The 19,248-nt window shown below is 37.6% G+C and overlaps 1 protein-coding gene across 1 annotated transcript; it reads left to right on the plus strand.

The window, feature by feature from the left end:
* Positions 1–1,909: 1,909 nt before the first annotated feature.
* Positions 1,910–18,492, plus strand: LOC112697339 (WAT1-related protein At4g15540). The gene is made up of 7 exons (XM_025750476.3): positions 1,910–2,253; positions 2,335–2,400; positions 14,547–14,660; positions 15,889–16,120; positions 17,030–17,188; positions 17,272–17,420; positions 18,159–18,492. Exons 1-7 carry the CDS (start codon positions 2,045–2,047, stop codon positions 18,325–18,327), a joined length of 1,098 nt encoding a protein of 365 aa, XP_025606261.1. The 5' UTR covers positions 1,910–2,044; the 3' UTR covers positions 18,328–18,492.
* Positions 18,493–19,248: the final 756 nt, after the last annotated feature.

Below are 19,248 nucleotides of genomic sequence, written 5' to 3' on the forward strand. Positions count from 1 at the left end.
GGCTAAGTACATCTGACTTTTGAAATTATTGAGGTGGTGCTTCAGGTCTGTCGTCCCATCATACAGGTCTATGTTGGGGCTTTTAAAGTTTTTGGAAAATTTAGCCCTCATGATATCCTCAATGAATAGGTCTTCTTCTCCTAACGGGGTATCTTCTCGATCTCTGCGAAAATCCTTATTTCGGAGATTGGATTACAGCCTTGAGAGCTTTTCTTCAAGCTCTCTTCGTCGCTTGATTTCTCTCCTTAAGCTTCGTTCCGCTTCACGCTGTCATTCTGACTCTTGTTCTAATTGCTCGAGTTGACCTTGGTGACTATGTAATAATCCCATTAGGTTAGCAGAGTGAGGTTGTTCATCTTTTCCAATAAGCTGATGAACTTCGGAGGAGATCCTTTTTGATCCCTGGGTATTGGAGGGACCTTTGCCATGCTGTCCTTCCGTTCCTTGTAGGGATATTATTGCCCTGTTGTTGTTGACTGCGTCTTGTTGTTCTTGCTCAGACTTCGAAGCGGTGTGTCCGTCTTTGTGCTGGTCGTCCGCCATCATGTGTTGATCTTCCAGGTCCCTGGCAACGGCGCCAATGTTTCGGGGCTTACCTAGAACCGGATGGTTGGATTTGAATGAGAGGTCCAAAAGCTACAGGAAAGTGGTCTCCGACTCGCTTTATGTCTAGGAACCGCCGTCCGAGTTGTGTATGTGAAAGAATGGAGGAGTGGTACTTGCAAAGACACTCTGATGCCTAAGTTAGCAAAGGATTAAGCAGATTTTAGTGTATTAGAACTTAATTTTACTTAAATGTGTCAGTGTATTTATAGGTGATAAACCAATAACCACCGTTGAAGTAGTTCCCACTTCTGATGGTGGATAACTAACCGTCTTTTTATTTTAGAGTTGTTGATATATCTCTTCTAAAAATAGGTGAGAGATTTAAGAAGACAGTTATATATAAGAAAATATATTTTAGAAAAACGAATAACAAACAAGTTCTCTTTTTCTTTTCAACGAATTAAACAGAAAACATATTTTATAAATAATTTTTGTATATAAAAAAAAATTAATGATGCTATATATATGATCAAGTTATATCAAGTTGGTTCAATAATTTGTTAGTATAATAAAAGATCGTTGAAGAAGAAGGAAGAGACGTGTAAAAAGAAAAAAAAGACTTAGTTGAATTTAATTATAAAATATCTTGTTTATTTCTATAACGATAATATATTTTAAATAATACAATATATATATATATATATTTTGATCAAGAAAAAAAGTAAAAATCAAATATATTAAAAACATACGTATTTTTAGACATTAATTATTCAAATTGATAATATTAAGGAGAGAAAAAATTTAAAATTTATTTTATTTTATATTTATTAATTATAATGAATGTTAAATAAGTTAAATTTAAGTTATTTTTTATTAATTTTTTTATTATCAAATATTTTCGTATTCAAACTAGCCAATTCAATCAGAATTAATAAACAAAAATATTTAATAACTAAAATAAATTACAAAAAACAGATAAAACTTATTTTATTTAATATTTATTATTTTTTTCTAACTAATTAATAAATTGATCAGCTCGTTTTAAGAGGACTGAAAATAACTGCTTGACTTGGATGGTTTTGAAATGAATTGTTTACCTAGATCAAGTTATAAATCAGAGAGTAAATTTTGAATTATTTTTTCCATCTCAGGTAGTTTTTTTTCCTAACTATACATATTGTGAGATGAGATATATAGTTTCAAAATATAAAAAATAATATGTTATCTCATATTTTATATTATCCTGTATGTTATATGTTATATTATTAAGTGATTGATTTTTAATACGTACCTAATACGATTTCTTATTTCACATGACATACAGTTATATGGGATATGACTTATGAGGTGTGATAGTTAGTGCGACTTGCTAATTTAATTATTATTAATTAATTAGAGACTTAGAGTGTAGGTGAGGGTGTGGCCTATGCAACCGTCACTTGAGTCTTACTATAAATAGAAACTTGAAGAAAGAACGTGGTTCCATTGCGTGAGAGAGATGGCATCATCAGGTAGATATTATTGGTACATGAACGTGGTTCCATTCTTTGCAATGGTGGCAGTTGAATGCTTCAGCGTTGGTTCCAGCGTTCTATTCAAAGCAGCCACTGAGAAAGGCTTGAGTTACTATGTTTTCATTGCTTATTCATATGCCATCTCCACCTTTATTCTTCTTCTACCTTTTCCCTTCATCTTCTTCACCACCAGGTACAGGTTCATCTATCAACTCTCTTTCATCATTAGTATTATTATTGTACGTTTTATGGTTTAGTTTACTCAATGGCGCAGGTCAAGTGGATTGCCCACATTTAAAGCCTCATTGGTCGGTAGGATTTTTCTTCTTGGACTCATTGGGTAACAATATTTAATTTCTTTTTCTTTTTCCCCTCTGCAAATATACATATATATATATAACATGCTACTTATGAACCGAATTAAAAGGTTGGAAAATATTACAACTATATGCCTGTTTTAAAGTTAATGAGTTTGTCTGCAATTTTAAAATTTTAATGTAGTACAGTGTTAGTTATTAGTTCTTTTCAACTGTACCTAACTTTGATAATCTCTTTCAACTTATTTTATTAACAAGAATCTCTTTTAAGTTTTATCAAAAACAATATGCTCCTTCTAGTTACAAATAAGGATGTCAAAACCCGTAAAAAATGGAACGCCTTGACTCGATCGATCCAACTAAATAAAAATGCCTAAAATTCTAATTTATCCCGGTTTAATTTATAGAGAATTAGCATATTGACGAGTTAATTTGTCTACTTTTCTTTTAATAAAAATAATTATCTTGTTATAATTGCTTATTGTTATGGATCTGGTCCATAGATTTCACGTTCGGAATGGTCTCCGAACCCGGTTACCCGGGTCCGAACCACATCAACTTTCTATAAGGTTCGAAACTAACCCACTAGAATTCCTAAACAACAGTCAAATTTAAATGTCTTCCTTATCTTAGCCAAATAAGATACGATAAGATACTCACCATCACCTATATAAAGGGGAGCCCTAGACCCCCTCAGGTATGTCATTCACTCTACACATCTCATACCTTTGAGATCCATTCTGACTTGAGTATCGGAATGTCTTGGCAGGTACCACCCCCAGTTGCTCTAGTTGAATACCCCGGCATCCGTCTCGACCCCAAGGTCCCCGATCCATCTCACAACCCGTACCAGAGGCCTCCAGTATATTGGCGCCGTCTGTGGGGACCTACAACGTCGTGACGGAATCGCAGACGTCTTCGAGGAACAATCCCCAAGCCACCACAATAACTCCCGAACGAGGAACCCAACTCCCAAACACCGAGAAGCTACACCCCACACCCATGGAAGGATAGCAAGCACTATTCGCCAGACTACCCCTCCGCAAAACAAAAAAAACGGCCCCGCAATCATTGAAACACGGGCACCCGAAAACTTAGGAGGCAAGGCCGCCCAAATAATCCAAGACCTCTGCCTCCGAGTACAGGAACTCGAAGGCCGGGTAACCGCCAAGGAAGGACACCACACAGAGAACGGAAGCTACGCCACCACAAGACTAAGATCCCGCCGCGAGACCGGCCGTTACAGGTCACCCGAATGGCGTCACGGAAAAAGGCATGAGCGCAGGGTATCCCTCGACCCGGAACTCCGGCGCAACGCGGATGACGGCTGGCGTCATTGAGAGACCAAACGCACGAGGAGCGAGCACGTGATAATGGGAGCTACTCCCTTCACGAAAAGAATCCTAAAAGCAAAACTCCCTAAGGGTTTCGACAAACCCACGAATATGAAGTATGACGAAACCAAAGACCCCCAGGAACACCTAATGGTCTTCGAGATCAGGATGAACCTGGAAGGAGCCGCCGATGCGGTCCGATGCAGGGCCTTCCCAGTAATCCTAGCCGTGCCTACGATTAAATGATTTAACGCCCTCCCTAACGGGTCCATAACTGGCTTCCATGATATATCGAGAAAATTCATGACCCAATTCACCACCAGAATCACAAAATCCAAACACCCCATCAGCTTGATCGGAGTCACCCAGAGACAGGATGAATCCACGAGAGGATACGGACATAGGACACAAGATTGTTTCGACTTAAAGGACGCACTCGAACAAGCTATATGAGACAGCAAGCTCCCCGACTTTGCCAAGATCATCAAAGAACCGAAATGCACAGAAAAAGAAAGATCACCAGAAAGAGAAGGACGCAACCTAAGAACGCAAAGACAAACCCTAAGGGAAAGCCCAGAGACAGACCTGGTCATAGTCGTGCACATCATCACAGGCAAGGAAACCCTAGGAAAATCAAAATCGGCACTAAAAAAGGATCTCAAGATCTTGGCAGTTAGAAACTAAATCCTAACCATCACCACCAGTAATGCAATAACATTCTACCCCGAGGACTGCCAATACGGCACCTCGGCGGAAGACGCCCCTTTCGTTATCTCGGTAAAGATTGGAACCGGGCTGGTCAGAAGAATACTGGTAGACACGGGAGCAGATTCCAACATCCTCTTCAGAAGAGCCTTTGACAAGCTTGGACTCTGCAATGAAAACCTCCATAAACACCGCAACGGAGTAACCGGAATCGGAGATGACTTCCTCAAGACAGACAGTTCCATCGTCCTCCCCCTTACCATAGGGACAGGGAACCAAAGGAAGACAATCCTATCCGAGTTCGTGGTTCTCAAAGACTCCACCGCTTACAACGTTATCCTCGGAAGAAAAATAATCAACGACCTCTTTGCCGTCATCTTCACCAAATTCCTACTCTTGAAGTTCACTGCAGAAGACGGCTCCATCAGAACAATCCACGAAGACCAGGAAATCGCAGTAGAATGCGACAACACCAGCCTAGCCCTACAGAAGAGATCCCGCGACGCGGCCGGCATCTTTTTAGCTGACCTGGATTCCCGACAAGACGGGCAACCTAGACTGGAACCAGAGAGAGACATGGAAAAACTGCAAATAGGGAACATCAAAGAGGAATACACGTTCATCAATAGGAACCTCCCATACAACCTTAAGGAAGATCTCACAGCCTCCTAAAATGGAGCAGAGACTTGTTCGCGTTCACCCCCGCCGACATGCCGGGAATAGGCCCCGACTTAATGTCCCATCGACTAGCCATGGACTCTAAGGCCAAACCTGTGACAAAGAGGAGACGAAAAATGTCCCCTCATAGAGCCGTCGAATTCAGGAAACAAGTTAAGGCCCTCCTCGAGGAAGGCCTCATCCGAGAACTACCCTATGCGACCTGGCTGACTAACGTCATGTTAGTCAAGAAAGCTAATGGGAAGTGGTGGATGTGCGTCGACTATACGGACTTGAACAGAGCATGTCCAAAAGACGCCTTCCCCCTACCAAACATCTACCGGCTGGTAGACACTGCATCCGGTCACCAATATCTCAGCTTCATGGATGCATACTCCGGGTACAACCAGATACCCATGCACTAACCCGACGAGGAGAAAACGGCTTTCATGACCCTCGACGGCACGTACTGTTACACAGTCATGCCCTTCTGCCTAAAAAATTCTGGAGCCACTTACCTAAGGCTCGTCAACAAGATATTCCAAGGCCTGTCCGGGTCTAGGCTGGAAGTCTACATAGATAACATGCTCCCCAAGACCAAATTCGGCTAGCACCTCATCGACGACCTTGAGCTCGCAATAAACACTCTGAGGAAGCACCGAATGCGCCTTAACACGACAAAATGCACCTTCGGAATGGAAGCAGAAAAATTCCTCGAGTTCATGATCACGCAACGCGGGGTAGAGGCAAACCCCAAGAAATGTAGAGCTATCCTTGAAATGGCAAGTCCAAAAAACCTGAAAGACATCCAGAAACTGACTGGCCGACTAACCGCCCTATCCCGATTTCTCAGCACGTCGGCCCAGAAGGCAATCCCTTTCTTCAAATTTATGAAGAAAGGGATTCCCTTCAAGTGGGAAGCAGAATGCAAAGAGGCATTCCAACACTTCAAGAAAGTCCTAGCGGAACCCACCATTTTTGCTAAAACCCAAACGGGAGAGACCCTCTACCTATACCTATTTATAATAGAAGAAGCACTTACGGCAGCACTTGTCCGAGAAGACGAGAATAAGGCATAGCGGCCTATCTACGTCATAAGCAAAGTCCTCCAAGACATGGAGCCACGCTACTCTCGCCTCGAGAAACTCGCCTTCACACTCCTCACAGCCTCCCACATCTTTGACAATACTTCCAGGCTCACCCCATTACGGTCCGAACTGACCAAGCGGTCAGGCAAGTCCTACAAAAGCCCGAGCTAGCGGAGAGAATGCTAGCATGGTCCATAGAACTGTCCCAATTCCAAATAAAGTTCAAATCTCGTAACGTGATTAAAGCACAGTCCCTGGCAGACTTCATCGCCGAGATGACTCTGGGAAACTCTGCCATCGAAACTTAGAAGCTGCATGTAGATGACTCATCTAACACCACTTCCAGTGGAGCTGGGGTGATACTCAAAAACAAAACGGGATTGTGATTGAACAATCCGTTCGGTACGAGTTCTGATCTCCAACAACCAGGTAGAGTACGAGGCTCTCTTGGCTGGATTGACACTAGCCAAAGAGGTCGGTGCAAAGATCTTGGAGGTGTGCAGCGACTCCCACGTAGTCAACTCCCAAATCAACGGAGACTACGAAACACGAGACCCCTGCTTCAACAATACCTAACCAAAGTAAAAGGGCTAACTGAAGAATTCGATCATGTAACCGTCCAACACGTCCCCAGGGAACGAAACGCAAGGGCAGACCTACTCTCAAAGTTGGCTAGAACCAAGCCAGGACAAGAAAATCGGTCGCTGATACAGGAAGTCGTCAAAACACCCTCTGTATCAAGCACGACCAACACTAGCCTTCCGATCACCGACCATGACTCATGGACCTCCCCTATCCTATAATACCTCCTTAACGGAGTATTACCCGAAAACCTTAAAGAAAGAAAACGGATAAAAAGGGAAGCCGCCAACTACACCATAGTGGCGGGACAACTGTACAAACGCGGATTCATGCAACCCCTGCTCAAGTGCATCAAGCCCGGGGACACGGAATACATCCTTCGCGAAATCCACGAAAGCTGCTACGACCACCATATCAGAGGCAAAGCCCTAGCTCAGAAGATTATCCGAGTTGGATGCTTCTGGCCCTCGGTTATCAGGGACGCCATACAGTTGGTCAAGAGTTGCAACAAATGCCAGATACATTCCGACTTCCAACAAGTTGTCCCACACCAGCTCATCACCATCACGGCAGACCGGCCATTCGGAACATGGGACTTCGACCTCATTGGCCTCTTTCCAACGGCCCCCGGACAACTCCGATACCTCATCGTTGCAATCGACTACTACACCAAATGGATCGAGGCCGAATCCCTGGCCTCCATCACGGCAACGCAGTGCCGAAAGTTTGTCTAGAGACACATAATAACCAGATTCGGGATTCCCGAGATCGTGATCTCAGACAATGGAATCCAGTTTTCCGACAAGAAGTTCCGAGAATTCCTGGAAGGGCTGGCCATAAACCAGCGCTTCATCTCGGTAGAACACCCCCAGACAAACGGACAAGTGGAATAAGCAAACAAGATAATAGTCAAAGGACTCAAGAAACGGCTCGACGAAGCCAAAGGACTCTGGGCCGAGGAGCTTGGATCAGTCCTCTGGTCATATCGAACCACCCCCCAGACTTCCACAGGAAAAAACCCGTTCCTCCTGACATATGGCATAGAGGCTATCATCCCAGTGGAAGTTGGAGGTCCCAGCCCTAGAAGAACAATCGGGGGCAACGATGGAGACGCAGAACGGGACCTCACGGACAAAACAAGGTCCATAGCCCATATGCGAGAGCTGGCCCTAAAGCAGAAAATCAAGCTTAGATACAACAACGGCGTAATTCAATGAAACTTCTCGCGCGACGAACTCATCCTACGACGAAACGATATCGGAGCCCTCACTCCCGGAGAAGGGAAGCTCCCCCAACTGGGAGGGACCATAACGGGTCAAGGGAGTAATCGGAAAAAGAGCTTACAAACTCGAGCGACTCGACGGGACCGAGATACCAAGGACGTGGAATGCCGCGAACCTGCGACGATACCACACCTAAGAACACCCTGCCACGAAATAGGTAGCTGAAGAAAAAGCTCCAAGTTTTTCCCTCCTCCCTTTGTTTCTTTTTCCCTTTTCCAGTTAATCCCTTCCTTTTGTCTTTATATACATGTTAAACACTCTTCTCGGGTACTCTTTCCGCCCACAAGGGAGGGTTTTAACGAGGCCCGACATAAATAAAAGTCTATTTTTCACATCTATATTATGCCTCTCCCTTTTCCACCTTAACGAATACTTGCCCTCCCCCAAAACGGCAAGAAACGAACGGCCACTATTGGGGATTGATCACCCCCGAGGCCTAAAAGCGGATATCCACAAAAAACCTAACAACGCCCCACCTTCGAAATAGGCCCGAACACCTTAAGTCACGAAGACGACCCAAGAGTAAAACGGAGTCAAAACAAACGACTTATAAGAGGCCCGAACAGCCCAAAAACAAATCCTCAATACCTAAAATTGACAACGCGACTTAATAAAGATATACGGTCCAGACGGCCCAAAAAGCTCAGTCATTCAATAGCACAAAATAACCAATTCACAAAACTAGGCCACAGGGCCAAAATACTAAGAAAAACACTAAGAAACAACTACAAGTCTTTACGTCGGCATAACACATCAGAAAACAAAGATAAAAGCAAAAGCCCTACTCCAAGTCAATGATGAGACCATCCCGAATGGTCTTGAATGCCCCCCTCAATAGCCGTAATGGCAGCCTTCGCATCGAACAACAGCACACTCTTTTCCTTCCTTAGCCCCTTAGCCTCGGCCTTCATTGTAGCCACCTTGGCCTTTAGGGTATCCACCTCGGCTAGAAAAACGGCGGCTTGAGACTCAGCGTCCAAGGCTTTCCTTCCCTCTCCCCCAAGTTGAAATAAAAGCAAAGTCTCAACCTCGGAAAGATGGAGCAGCTCAGTCCCGGTATCCTCAGACGCCTTCACGGCCTTCTCCCTTACCGTCTTAGACACCCCAAGCTGCTCCTTCAGCTTTACCACCTCGGATTGAGACTGGCGCAGCTTCTTGTCCAAAAGGCCGACCTGGGCCATCACGGGCTTAGCCTTCCGAACTATAACAGCAAATCGGAGGAGGAAACGATATACTGCTTTGGCCTGAAAAAGCCACATCGCAATCATCAAAAAATCCCTCAATACCTGGCATTAGGTGACGATCAATGAAGGCCGGAGTATCGAAACTCCGATCCATCACAGAAGGCACAACACCCTCCTCCCCAGGGATGGACAAAGGGGGGGGGGGGGGCGAGTGGCGGCCTCGGCTCCCCAACTTTTTTAATAGTAATAAGTTATTATGTATAATTTAATTTTTTTTAAAAAAATTATTTATTATTTTGTCTAGTATAAATAAAAGTTCAGTCTAATTTAAATATTAATAATTTTTAATATCTAAAAGTAAGTAACAATATTAAAGAAATCTGAAAAAGATATTATTACTAATATTTTTTAATTAAATAAAAATTTTTAAATATCATAAAGTGAATTCTTTTTCTTCTTGTGGCCGTCTTTTTTTATTCATTTGGTATTAATTCTCTCTGTTTCAATTGCTATAATTAAGAGATCTTTTTTAACTATGAATATTATGAAAAATAACATAGAAACAAAATAAAAGATGAATTTCTTGCTAATTATCTTTTAATTATATTGAAAAAAAATTACTGAAAAATTTGACACAAATTCTATTATCGGTGAATTTTATGATACGAAGATTCGACCACTTCGTTAATAAAAAGTATACACATATTTTTTTTACTTTAAAATATATTCTCTGTCAGTATATTTTTGTAATACATCTTATATTATATAATTTTTTTACATAATTTTTAATATTATATGTGTTTTTGGCCCCCCATAATATCATTTCTGAATTCGTCCCTGCTTCTCCCCCAGATTCTCGCTGCTAACCTCCTCATGCCTCCGGTGCTTCCGAAAAGCCTCGGCAGCTAAGACCACGACTACCTCCTCCGACTCGGGCGAAGCCACTGGACCCAGGGAAGCACGACCACCATCCCCAGCCCCTGCCGAGACCACCTCGTGCGAAACAACCTGGGAATCCCCGGTAGGACGGCATGAATGGGTGGAAGGAGAAGCCGATGATGCATCTTCCTGGTCCATGGCAGCTTTCAACTTTGCCAAAGATGTCAAACCACCAGTCATCTCAACTGAAAAACAAAAAGTAAAAGGAAAAAGTATAAGTCTCAAATTCGGCAATACAAACAAAAAGCAACCAAATAACAAAACACACAACAACATAAGTCTAACAGGCCACGGAATCTCCCATAACGTCCCGAGGGTTCAAAGGATGCTCCCCAAAAAGATACCAGAGGATGCCAGCGATATCCCGATCCTCCGAGGATAAGAACTCTTGAGTGACCCTCATCAGGACCGACGGCCCCGCACCAAAGTTTCAATATGTCGGGAACCGACGCTCCCCCTCCAACATCAACCAAAAGGGGTGATTCCCTCTAACAGGACGCACCTTGAAATACCCCGCCTTGAAACCATGGAAGGAATCCTTATACAAAACCAAACACCCGACGACCGGGCTGGGCCCTAAACGACATACATCCCTTCTTATATTTTCCATCCTTAGAAGGCAAGGTACATAAGAAAAGAAATAAGAATACATTCATTGAAATCGGGAGCTCCAGGTACTCACACACAAGCTCGAAAGTTTGAATCACCGTCAACTATTCAGATGTAGTTGAGACTGTGCCACAGAACACCGGCTCAACAACTGCTGAACAAAAGGGGAAAAGGGAAGTCGTATGTCGAGCCGAGTAAACATCGCCTCATAAACCCACAATCCAGTCCGGGACAATCGGTGAATTGAGGTTGGTATAGCAAACCCTCTCGTCAACCCCGGAGAGGACGAGTTCGTACTGGCGCTCAACCTTGCCACCCCCATAAACAGCCCCCTGATCATGGAGCCGCTGAAGATCTGCCTCCGACATCCGAGACGGTGTACCCCAAACATCATTGGTCACCCAGGAATAAAGGGAGGGAACGCCTCCGACTAGAATCACCGGAGCACCCATACCGTCAGTCCTCCGCTGAGCCATACCTAAAATAGAGATGAGCACCACAATCAGCCCAAACCGCGCGACAAAAAACTGTGGAGAAAATGAAACAAATGCCACTACCTACTGCCAACTACAAAGTGGTGCTCATCCCCTCAAAAGGAAAAACCCACCACCCTATTCGAAACACAACACTAAAGAACAAAACAGATGGCCACAGTCCTAACACATGCAAGCCAAGGAAAATAATAGAGAGAACACCAACCTAATAAATTGAGCGTAAGTATGGAAAGCACCGAAGCAGGAAACAACAAACGAAGAGCAACGGACGGAGGATGCAGGATGTGAAGCAATATACCACAAGGAGGAGAAGAAAGGAAGAGCATAGGGCAAGCGAAAATAAAGGAACCAGGAAATAAAACAAGCGAAGGAAGAAAAGCAATAATCGAAACGGTTTCGAAAAGTAAAAAGACAAAATTGCCACCCAAATTAAACAAGACACGCAGGACAAAACTGGGAAGGCAGCCCAAGCGCCCCCTCGCAATAAACGCTCTCTCTAAAAATGCAACTGACAGCACGCATTGGGAGACGAAACGGGCACAGGAAGGCGGAAAGTTCACGTCAACCGCAATATAGACTACAAAGCTGACGAACTCTACCAACCGGCCCATTCTAGGACCCGATGCGCCGCCCCTCTGCAATAGGTAGGCCCATTGAGAAAATCCCCAATAACCTTACCTCCTGCTCTGACAAACCGAGGAAGGCCATGAACGGCCAAAACCGTATCCTCCAGCGATGAAGACCAACCTTGTTCCCTCTCCCGCTGCGGGGGCACTGTTACGATCCGGCCCACAGATTCCACGCCCAGAATGGCCTCCGAACCCGGTTACCTGGGTTCGAACCACATCACCCTTCTAGAAGGGCTGAAACTGACCCACTAGAGCTCCTAACCAACATTTAAATTTAAACGTCTCCCTTATCTTAGCCAAATAAAATAAGATAAGATACTCACTATCACCTATATAAAAGGGATCCCTAGGCCCCTTCAGGTATGTCATTCACTCTACATACCTCATATTTCTGAGATTCATTCTGACTTGAACATCGGAGTGTCTTTACAGGTACTACCCTCGTTGCTCCAGTTGAATACTCCGACATCCACCTCGACCCAAAGGTCCCCGATCCATCTCACAACCCGTACCGGAGGCCTCCAATACACTCATATACATTAAGGAAACAACTAAAAACATTTTGAGTTTAAATAAATTTAAGAGATTTATTTTTATTAATTATCCTATTCTTGCAGGAGTATTTATTTCTTCCTTATGCTGTCACCTTTAATTCATTATTTAATATGGTTATTATTAGTTGGATAAATTTAATTAATATTCTCTAACGAATAGTGCTAGAAAGCTAACATTATAATAGTTAATTTCATTCAATATTATATTAAGTTGCCAAATAAATTTAATATAAAATCTATTAAAAGTATAATTTTGTTGAGTTTGAATTTAAAATATTTTTTAATTAAATTTTATGAATTCTTATTTTTATGATGTTCACTCTTTTTATGTTAAATATTAATTGAAATAATAATATTAACTTTCTCAGGCCTTTTTTTCATTAATTGTTTTAAAATGATAATTATTTAAAGGATTTTTTAAAATAAAATAAAAAATCTATTATTTTTCCAAACAAATAAATCTATTATTATTTTTTGAAATTTTTTTTTTTTTGGGTTTCCGGGACAAGTTTGCCGTGCATATAGGCGAATTCCGTCTAGTTCATAAGGTTCGTCGTGTAGATTGGCAAACTTCACCAAGTTCACCGTGCAGATAGGTGAATTTTTATGCCATTTTTCGATCAGTGTCCAATCATGGTCTTACTCTGACATTTGTGTCACGAACTCAAATCCAGCCTGTCTGAAGTATTTCTTAATCTTTTCGGAGGGACGCAGTGGATAATTCCTTCTCGTCTACAAAATCCAGGAACCCTAAACCAAAAATGAGATTATAGTGTCATATAACATCAATAATTTAAATTTTGAACATATTAAAGATATAACAAATAAGTTGTACTATTCAATCAAAATTGTGGTCAATCTCATCTCGTCTATAAATCATACCCTAACAAATTTTATGTCATTAAACTACACCACAATCAATAAATAAATTAAAATAAATTATTTTCAACTTAACAAACTTCTTATCAAACATATTAGAATTCTAATTAATTTCCTATCATGTCATAAATTAAACTAAATAAAAGTTTGCTATAACTATATAATTCTTTGACATACTCTAACATATAACACAACTAAAGTTAAAATAAATATCATACTATTTACTCTAACTAACATAATAATGTTCTCTAAATTAACTATGTAATCGTGATATAGTAAGTAAAACTTCTTTAAAACTAAAATATATTGTATGAAATAAATTTTAACAGAAATAGAAAGAACAAAATGATCTGAAAGTGATGAATACCAAACACAAAAAAGTCAAGTGCTGTAGAAACAGAAAATTTAATTGAGATTTAACATAATTGACAAAGAAGGAGAAGAGAGAAAAGAAAAGTAAAAAAAAAAAAATGAAAACTGAATAGAGACCATGGCTTATATAGTGCCGCGAACCGTTTCCAAGTTCGCCGAGGATAGGCGAACTTCTCATTGAATACTAAGTTCGCCAAGGAGTAGGCGAATTCTATGAAACTCATAATTTTAATGATTTTCTTAATATGCATAGTCAAATCTTAAAGGACAATTATTTTCAGATGGATGAAGGGTAATTTGACTTTTTTATTACGAATGTTTATATAAGTATATGTATTATAAATAGTTTTTAAACCTACATGTTTTGTGTGAATAATATACACATTAAATTACTATTATCGTAATCAAGTTGGGTTGGTTTAGTGATTAGCTCACTAGTCCGCTTAAGTCAATGTTAGGAGTTTGAATCCCGCCTTATACATGCAGTAACCTATTGGTCAGCGACAAACCCTTAAACAGAATTCAGTATCGCAAAAAATTACTATTACTGTCAACATTAAAATTTTCTGTGAGTATAAAAAAAAAATCAAATTCACCATGTGCATATTTTTACTCTGTTTCTTTTTTATGTCATTGTGAAAATTTAGAACACAAATGGATATGAAGGTATATTCAAATACTTTGATATCTAATGATGTATCAAATTTTCATAGTAACATTTAATTATCACTTACCTAGTCATCAAATATCCATGAAGACAAATGCTTAGAATTTAGCGTCTACTAAATATACTATTGATATCAAAGTATATATATATAGGTACATGATTAAATTAAAGTTGCTGGTATTTAATGTGGCAGGTTTATATTTCAACTTATTGGATATAAAGGACTTGAGTTTAGTTCACCTACTCTCGCTTCTGCTCTTAGTAACCTTATACCAGCTTTTACTTACGTACTCGCTATTTTATTCAGGTAATTTTTGTTCAATTCTCGTTCAACATCATAAAATATAAAATACTTTGCAAGTCAAGAGTTAAGGAATTATTATATATTCTCATGAAATATACTTGTTCACATAGTTATAGCTACAAATTGAAACGATGTCATCGACTTCAAGCTGTTGAGTTATTAGATTATTTTTTTTGTTAATTACAAAACTCAACACAACAATGTAGAACAAAGAAATAAAATAAGAACCACAACAACTAACTACAAACCCCAATTCCTATGTCATTAGTTCAACTACATCAGACTTAACTAAGTTAACCAAGATAACCAACTTAACAGAATTCTCTATAAACTCTCATTTTCTTGCACTACAAGCTAACTGTACTACTCACTCTATCATGTCTTTACGTTTTAATCAAGATATAATATTTTATATTCTACTAAATTATTAGGTTCCGTTTAGAAGAGATACTAAGACTGAGTAACTAAGATTGGAAGGGAGAGACAAAGAATCTGAGACTGAATTAAATTTGTATATTGTAATTAATGTAAAATATATTGAAGTAAATTATGTCTCAGTATTATGTTTAATTTAAAATAAATAAGGAGATTGAGGGACAAATTTGAAATTTAAAAAGTTAAATAAAGATATTTTTAATAAAAAATATTATTAAAGTTTCAGTCTCTGTTTTCAAAATTTTAATCCATGTGTCCTCAGTCTCTGGAGGTACTGAAAGGCACTGAAATTTTAGAAACGAAGACTGAAATTTTAGTTCCAATCTCTGTTTCTAAAATTTCAGTATTTTAGTACTTCCAAAAAGTGAAGACACAGGGGATTGAAATTTTTAGAGATAGAGACTGAAACTTTAATAACATTTTATACTTAAAATACCCTCATTTTAATTAATTAATTTTAATTTTATCTTTTGTACAAATTAAATTAGAGTTTCATTCTTATTTTAATTTTTGTCTCTCACTTTACACCAAACAGAATACTAAGATTTATTTCTGTCTCTATCTTTCAGTTTGAGTCTTTCAGTCTCTATTTTTTCACCAACCGCTACTAGAAACTTAAATAAATTTTTTATTTTATTTGGTTTATTAATAATCAAAATTCTACAACTAATCTGCTATTATTTGTCTTTCTTGTTTTCCTTTTCACCTATAAAAAGAAAAAGACAGTATTATTACTAAAATGAAATGCACATTTACCTTAACCTTTGTGAATTATTATTCTCATGAGTAACTGAAGGATGGAAAAAGCAACATTGAAAAGCTCGAGCACTCAGGCCAAAATAATAGGTTCAATTGTATCAATCATTGGTGCCCTTGTAGTAACGCTCTACAAGGGCCCTATTGTGTTATCTGCTTCTGCTTCTTCATCATCACTACTCAGCTCATCGTCTTCACAAGAGGATTGGGTTCTTGGGGCCTTCTTACTTGCTGCTTCATACACTTTACCTCCACTTTGGTTTATTGTACAGGTAAATTAAACTAAATCTCAGTAAATCTCTCTAAATTCATCCTCACAAAATTTCATTATATTTAACAAATTATTTTTTTTAATTACATATTAGTTTTTAATATTTTAAAATATTAAACATGTTAATCGCTTTTAACAAAATAATAAATTAAATCAGTCTATAATACTTTTTCTAAAAAAGGTGAAAAATTAATCATTAATTTCTTTAAAAATAGGCAATTAAAAAATAGTTTTGTTTATTATTTCTATCAATTTTTTATAATTATAGTTTTTATCATTGTGATTTTATTCTTAAAGATTTTATAGAAAAAACTAAAATTTAATTAGACTTTCATAACTTATTTTTTTATATTTAATTTATTATCAAATTATCAAATAAAATATAAAAATATTAAATTTTGTATTCCTATCTTTTATATTTTATTCTCAGTGTTATTTGTGAATATCGTCATTATAAGTGCATAAAATTTAAATTTAGAGTAATACTCTAAATAATTTCTTCAAAATTTAGAGAACAGTTTATTCTTTAACAAATTTTTACTATTAAATTGGTTTATAATCTTTTATACTGTTAGAAAAAGTAATCACATGAGAATTTTTTTTAGACACTAATAAAATTCGTCTATACAAAGAAACTAATATAAAAAATTTTAAAAACTTTAGAAACTTTCAGATATTTTTCAAATAACAATGAGAATTAATTTGACTAAATAACTAGCATCTAACAAAAAAAACTTGATATGAAACTAATTTATGCAACATAATAGAAGATTTGAAAATAATATCAGTAATCAAAACTTGTTTGGAAATAAAAATTCTTGAGCACTGGGTTAGCATATTACTCTAAAATTTTTTGAGTCAAAGTCATATTTTCCACAATTTAATGTCCTTTTATTTTTTCCCTCAATAGACGCAAGTTATGGAACAATATCCGGTAGAACTTGTTGTGGTGTTTTTATACAACTTGTGCGGGACTCTTATATCTGCGCCAGCATGCATACTTGTTGAATCAAGCTTCAGTGTTTGGAGGCTGAAACTTGACATAACATTATTGGCGGTTATATTCTCAGTAAGAAAGTTCAAATCAAGTAAGCTATTATTGAAAGGAAAATATTGAAATGTGAATTGTGCAATTTAATTTATTATGTGTAGGGATTTTGTGGGTGCCTGGTGAGTGTGGTTCATACATGGGCAATACATCTTAAAGGCCCTGTTTATGTATCAACTTTCAAGCCACTATCAGTTGTCATAGCTGCTGCAATGAGTGTTATATTCCTTGGTGATGCTTTGTATATTGGAAGGTACAAAATTTGAGCTTCACAAGTTTTTTTTTTATCTCTATAAAATAAGAAATTTAGTTTTGGTTTTAAAATATGAAGAAATCTGCTTAGAAGTTAATATTGTTCAGCCACATTGCAGCCAACATTTAATATAAATGAAAAATATCCGAAAATTTTTAAAGTAAGAAGATATAAGAAGATGATCTTTTGATGTATGATTTAATGATCTCTGTGTTAGTGCAAGTAATGTTTTGAAATGTTTTGTGTTTTTTTTTTTGTGTTATATTGTTTTCTTTTGCTTTGTTTTTGTAGTGGATTAATTTTTTGAGTTCTAATACCTTGTGTCGAATACGTGTAAATTATCAAAAAAAGAAAAATCTAAAATTTAATTAAAAATATTTAAAATTTAATAAATATTATAAGAATATCTCAAAATAATAAAAAAAGAAATATTAGAAAAACAACAAAATTTATTATTTTTTATTATTATTTAATTATTAATATTTAAAAGTATGTTAAAAGTAATATTATTAAATTATTAGACTAATAAAATTAAACTAATGACTAAAATTAATAACCAAAAATAATAAATTTTATCGATCCTCTAGCATTTCTCAATAAAAAAAATCATAAACACAAGATTTAGTCCAAAAAGGTAAAAATTTATGGAAAAAGTACACTTACTTATTGATGTTGATATTATTTGCTCAGATATTTTTTTTATTGAAATTTTAATTGTTGATTGTTCCATGTTTGCAGTGTTATTGGAGCAGGGATACTATCAATTGGATTTTATGCTGTTTTATGGGGAAAAGCAAAATCATCAGCAGAATTGAGTGAAGAGTATTGCTTGAATAGAAAGCTTACATGCAATAGTACAACTCCTTTATTGAATAATCAACAAGGAAAACAGAGTTTTCCTATATAATTCCATTAATAAGATTGTTCTATATACAATTAAAACATCAGAAATGTAAATACAACACAGTCCTCTATATTATATTGACTCTGTTAAGATCATGTTTAAAAGTAGTTTATTAATTAGCTAGAATAATACGTTGTTAACTTGTATAAATATGTCATTTTCATTTTATTTCTTATTTGTCTATATTTTTGCACTAATTTTTGTATTCTTGTGTCCTTCTTATTTTTTCCCTCGTCCATATTAATAGTAATCAATTGTTAAGAAAAGAGAATTAAATCTTGACTTTTTTTTTATTTTACTTGTAATTTTGCATTCTGTCAATGAATACATGAGAAATTTTAGTTTTGTCTCCTGACGCGTTAAGAGTCAGAACAGTATTCCTTGCAAGGAATATTGTGATAAAACGAAGTTCAGTGAATATTTTAGAAAATACTTTATTTTTGTCTCCTTAGTGCAGAACCAAAAACATAGAAGAGAATAGAGATTAACATATAGATGTATCTTGATTCGGCTATCCAGTATAATATAGCCTACATCCAGTTTCCATCATAACAATGATGAAATTTTACTATTTTTTTCAACAGATTACAAATACCAATTCTCCCTAGGATATACCCCAATCCTATCTAGGACAAGTTCAGATTCTAACCCAATCTAAACTTGACTATGATTCACCCTAACTTTCAACTACAAAATGCTAACCTAATTTGCAAGGGAATCCCTTAGGATCATGACTATAAAACAGAAATACATACAAAAGATTTCTGAAATAACTTAGACTTTTTTCTCCAAGTCTAGCTCTTTATCTTTTTTCACTCATTGACTTTTTCTTACAAATCTCACCATGTTTGCCTTTTATCAATGAAACTCAGACATACTAAACTGAGAAAAAAATACAAAATAAAAATTATGAAGGAGAAGAAT

Source organism: Arachis hypogaea, chromosome 6 (genome assembly GCF_003086295.3).
Source record: "Arachis hypogaea cultivar Tifrunner chromosome 6, arahy.Tifrunner.gnm2.J5K5, whole genome shotgun sequence".
NCBI classification, from domain to species: domain Eukaryota; kingdom Viridiplantae; phylum Streptophyta; class Magnoliopsida; order Fabales; family Fabaceae; genus Arachis; species Arachis hypogaea.

Excerpts from the sequence above, each read along its gene's own strand:
- LOC112697339 (XM_025750476.3), top strand. The coding sequence starts at position 2,045 with ATGGCATCATCAGGTAGATATTATTGGTACATGAACGTGGTTCCATTC. Across the intron at positions 2,254-2,334 it reads TTCATCTTCTTCACCACCAG|GTCAAGTGGATTGCCCACAT; the intron begins GTACAGGTTCAT and ends TCAATGGCGCAG. Across the intron at positions 16,121-17,029 it reads CACTTTGGTTTATTGTACAG|ACGCAAGTTATGGAACAATA; the intron begins GTAAATTAAACT and ends TTCCCTCAATAG.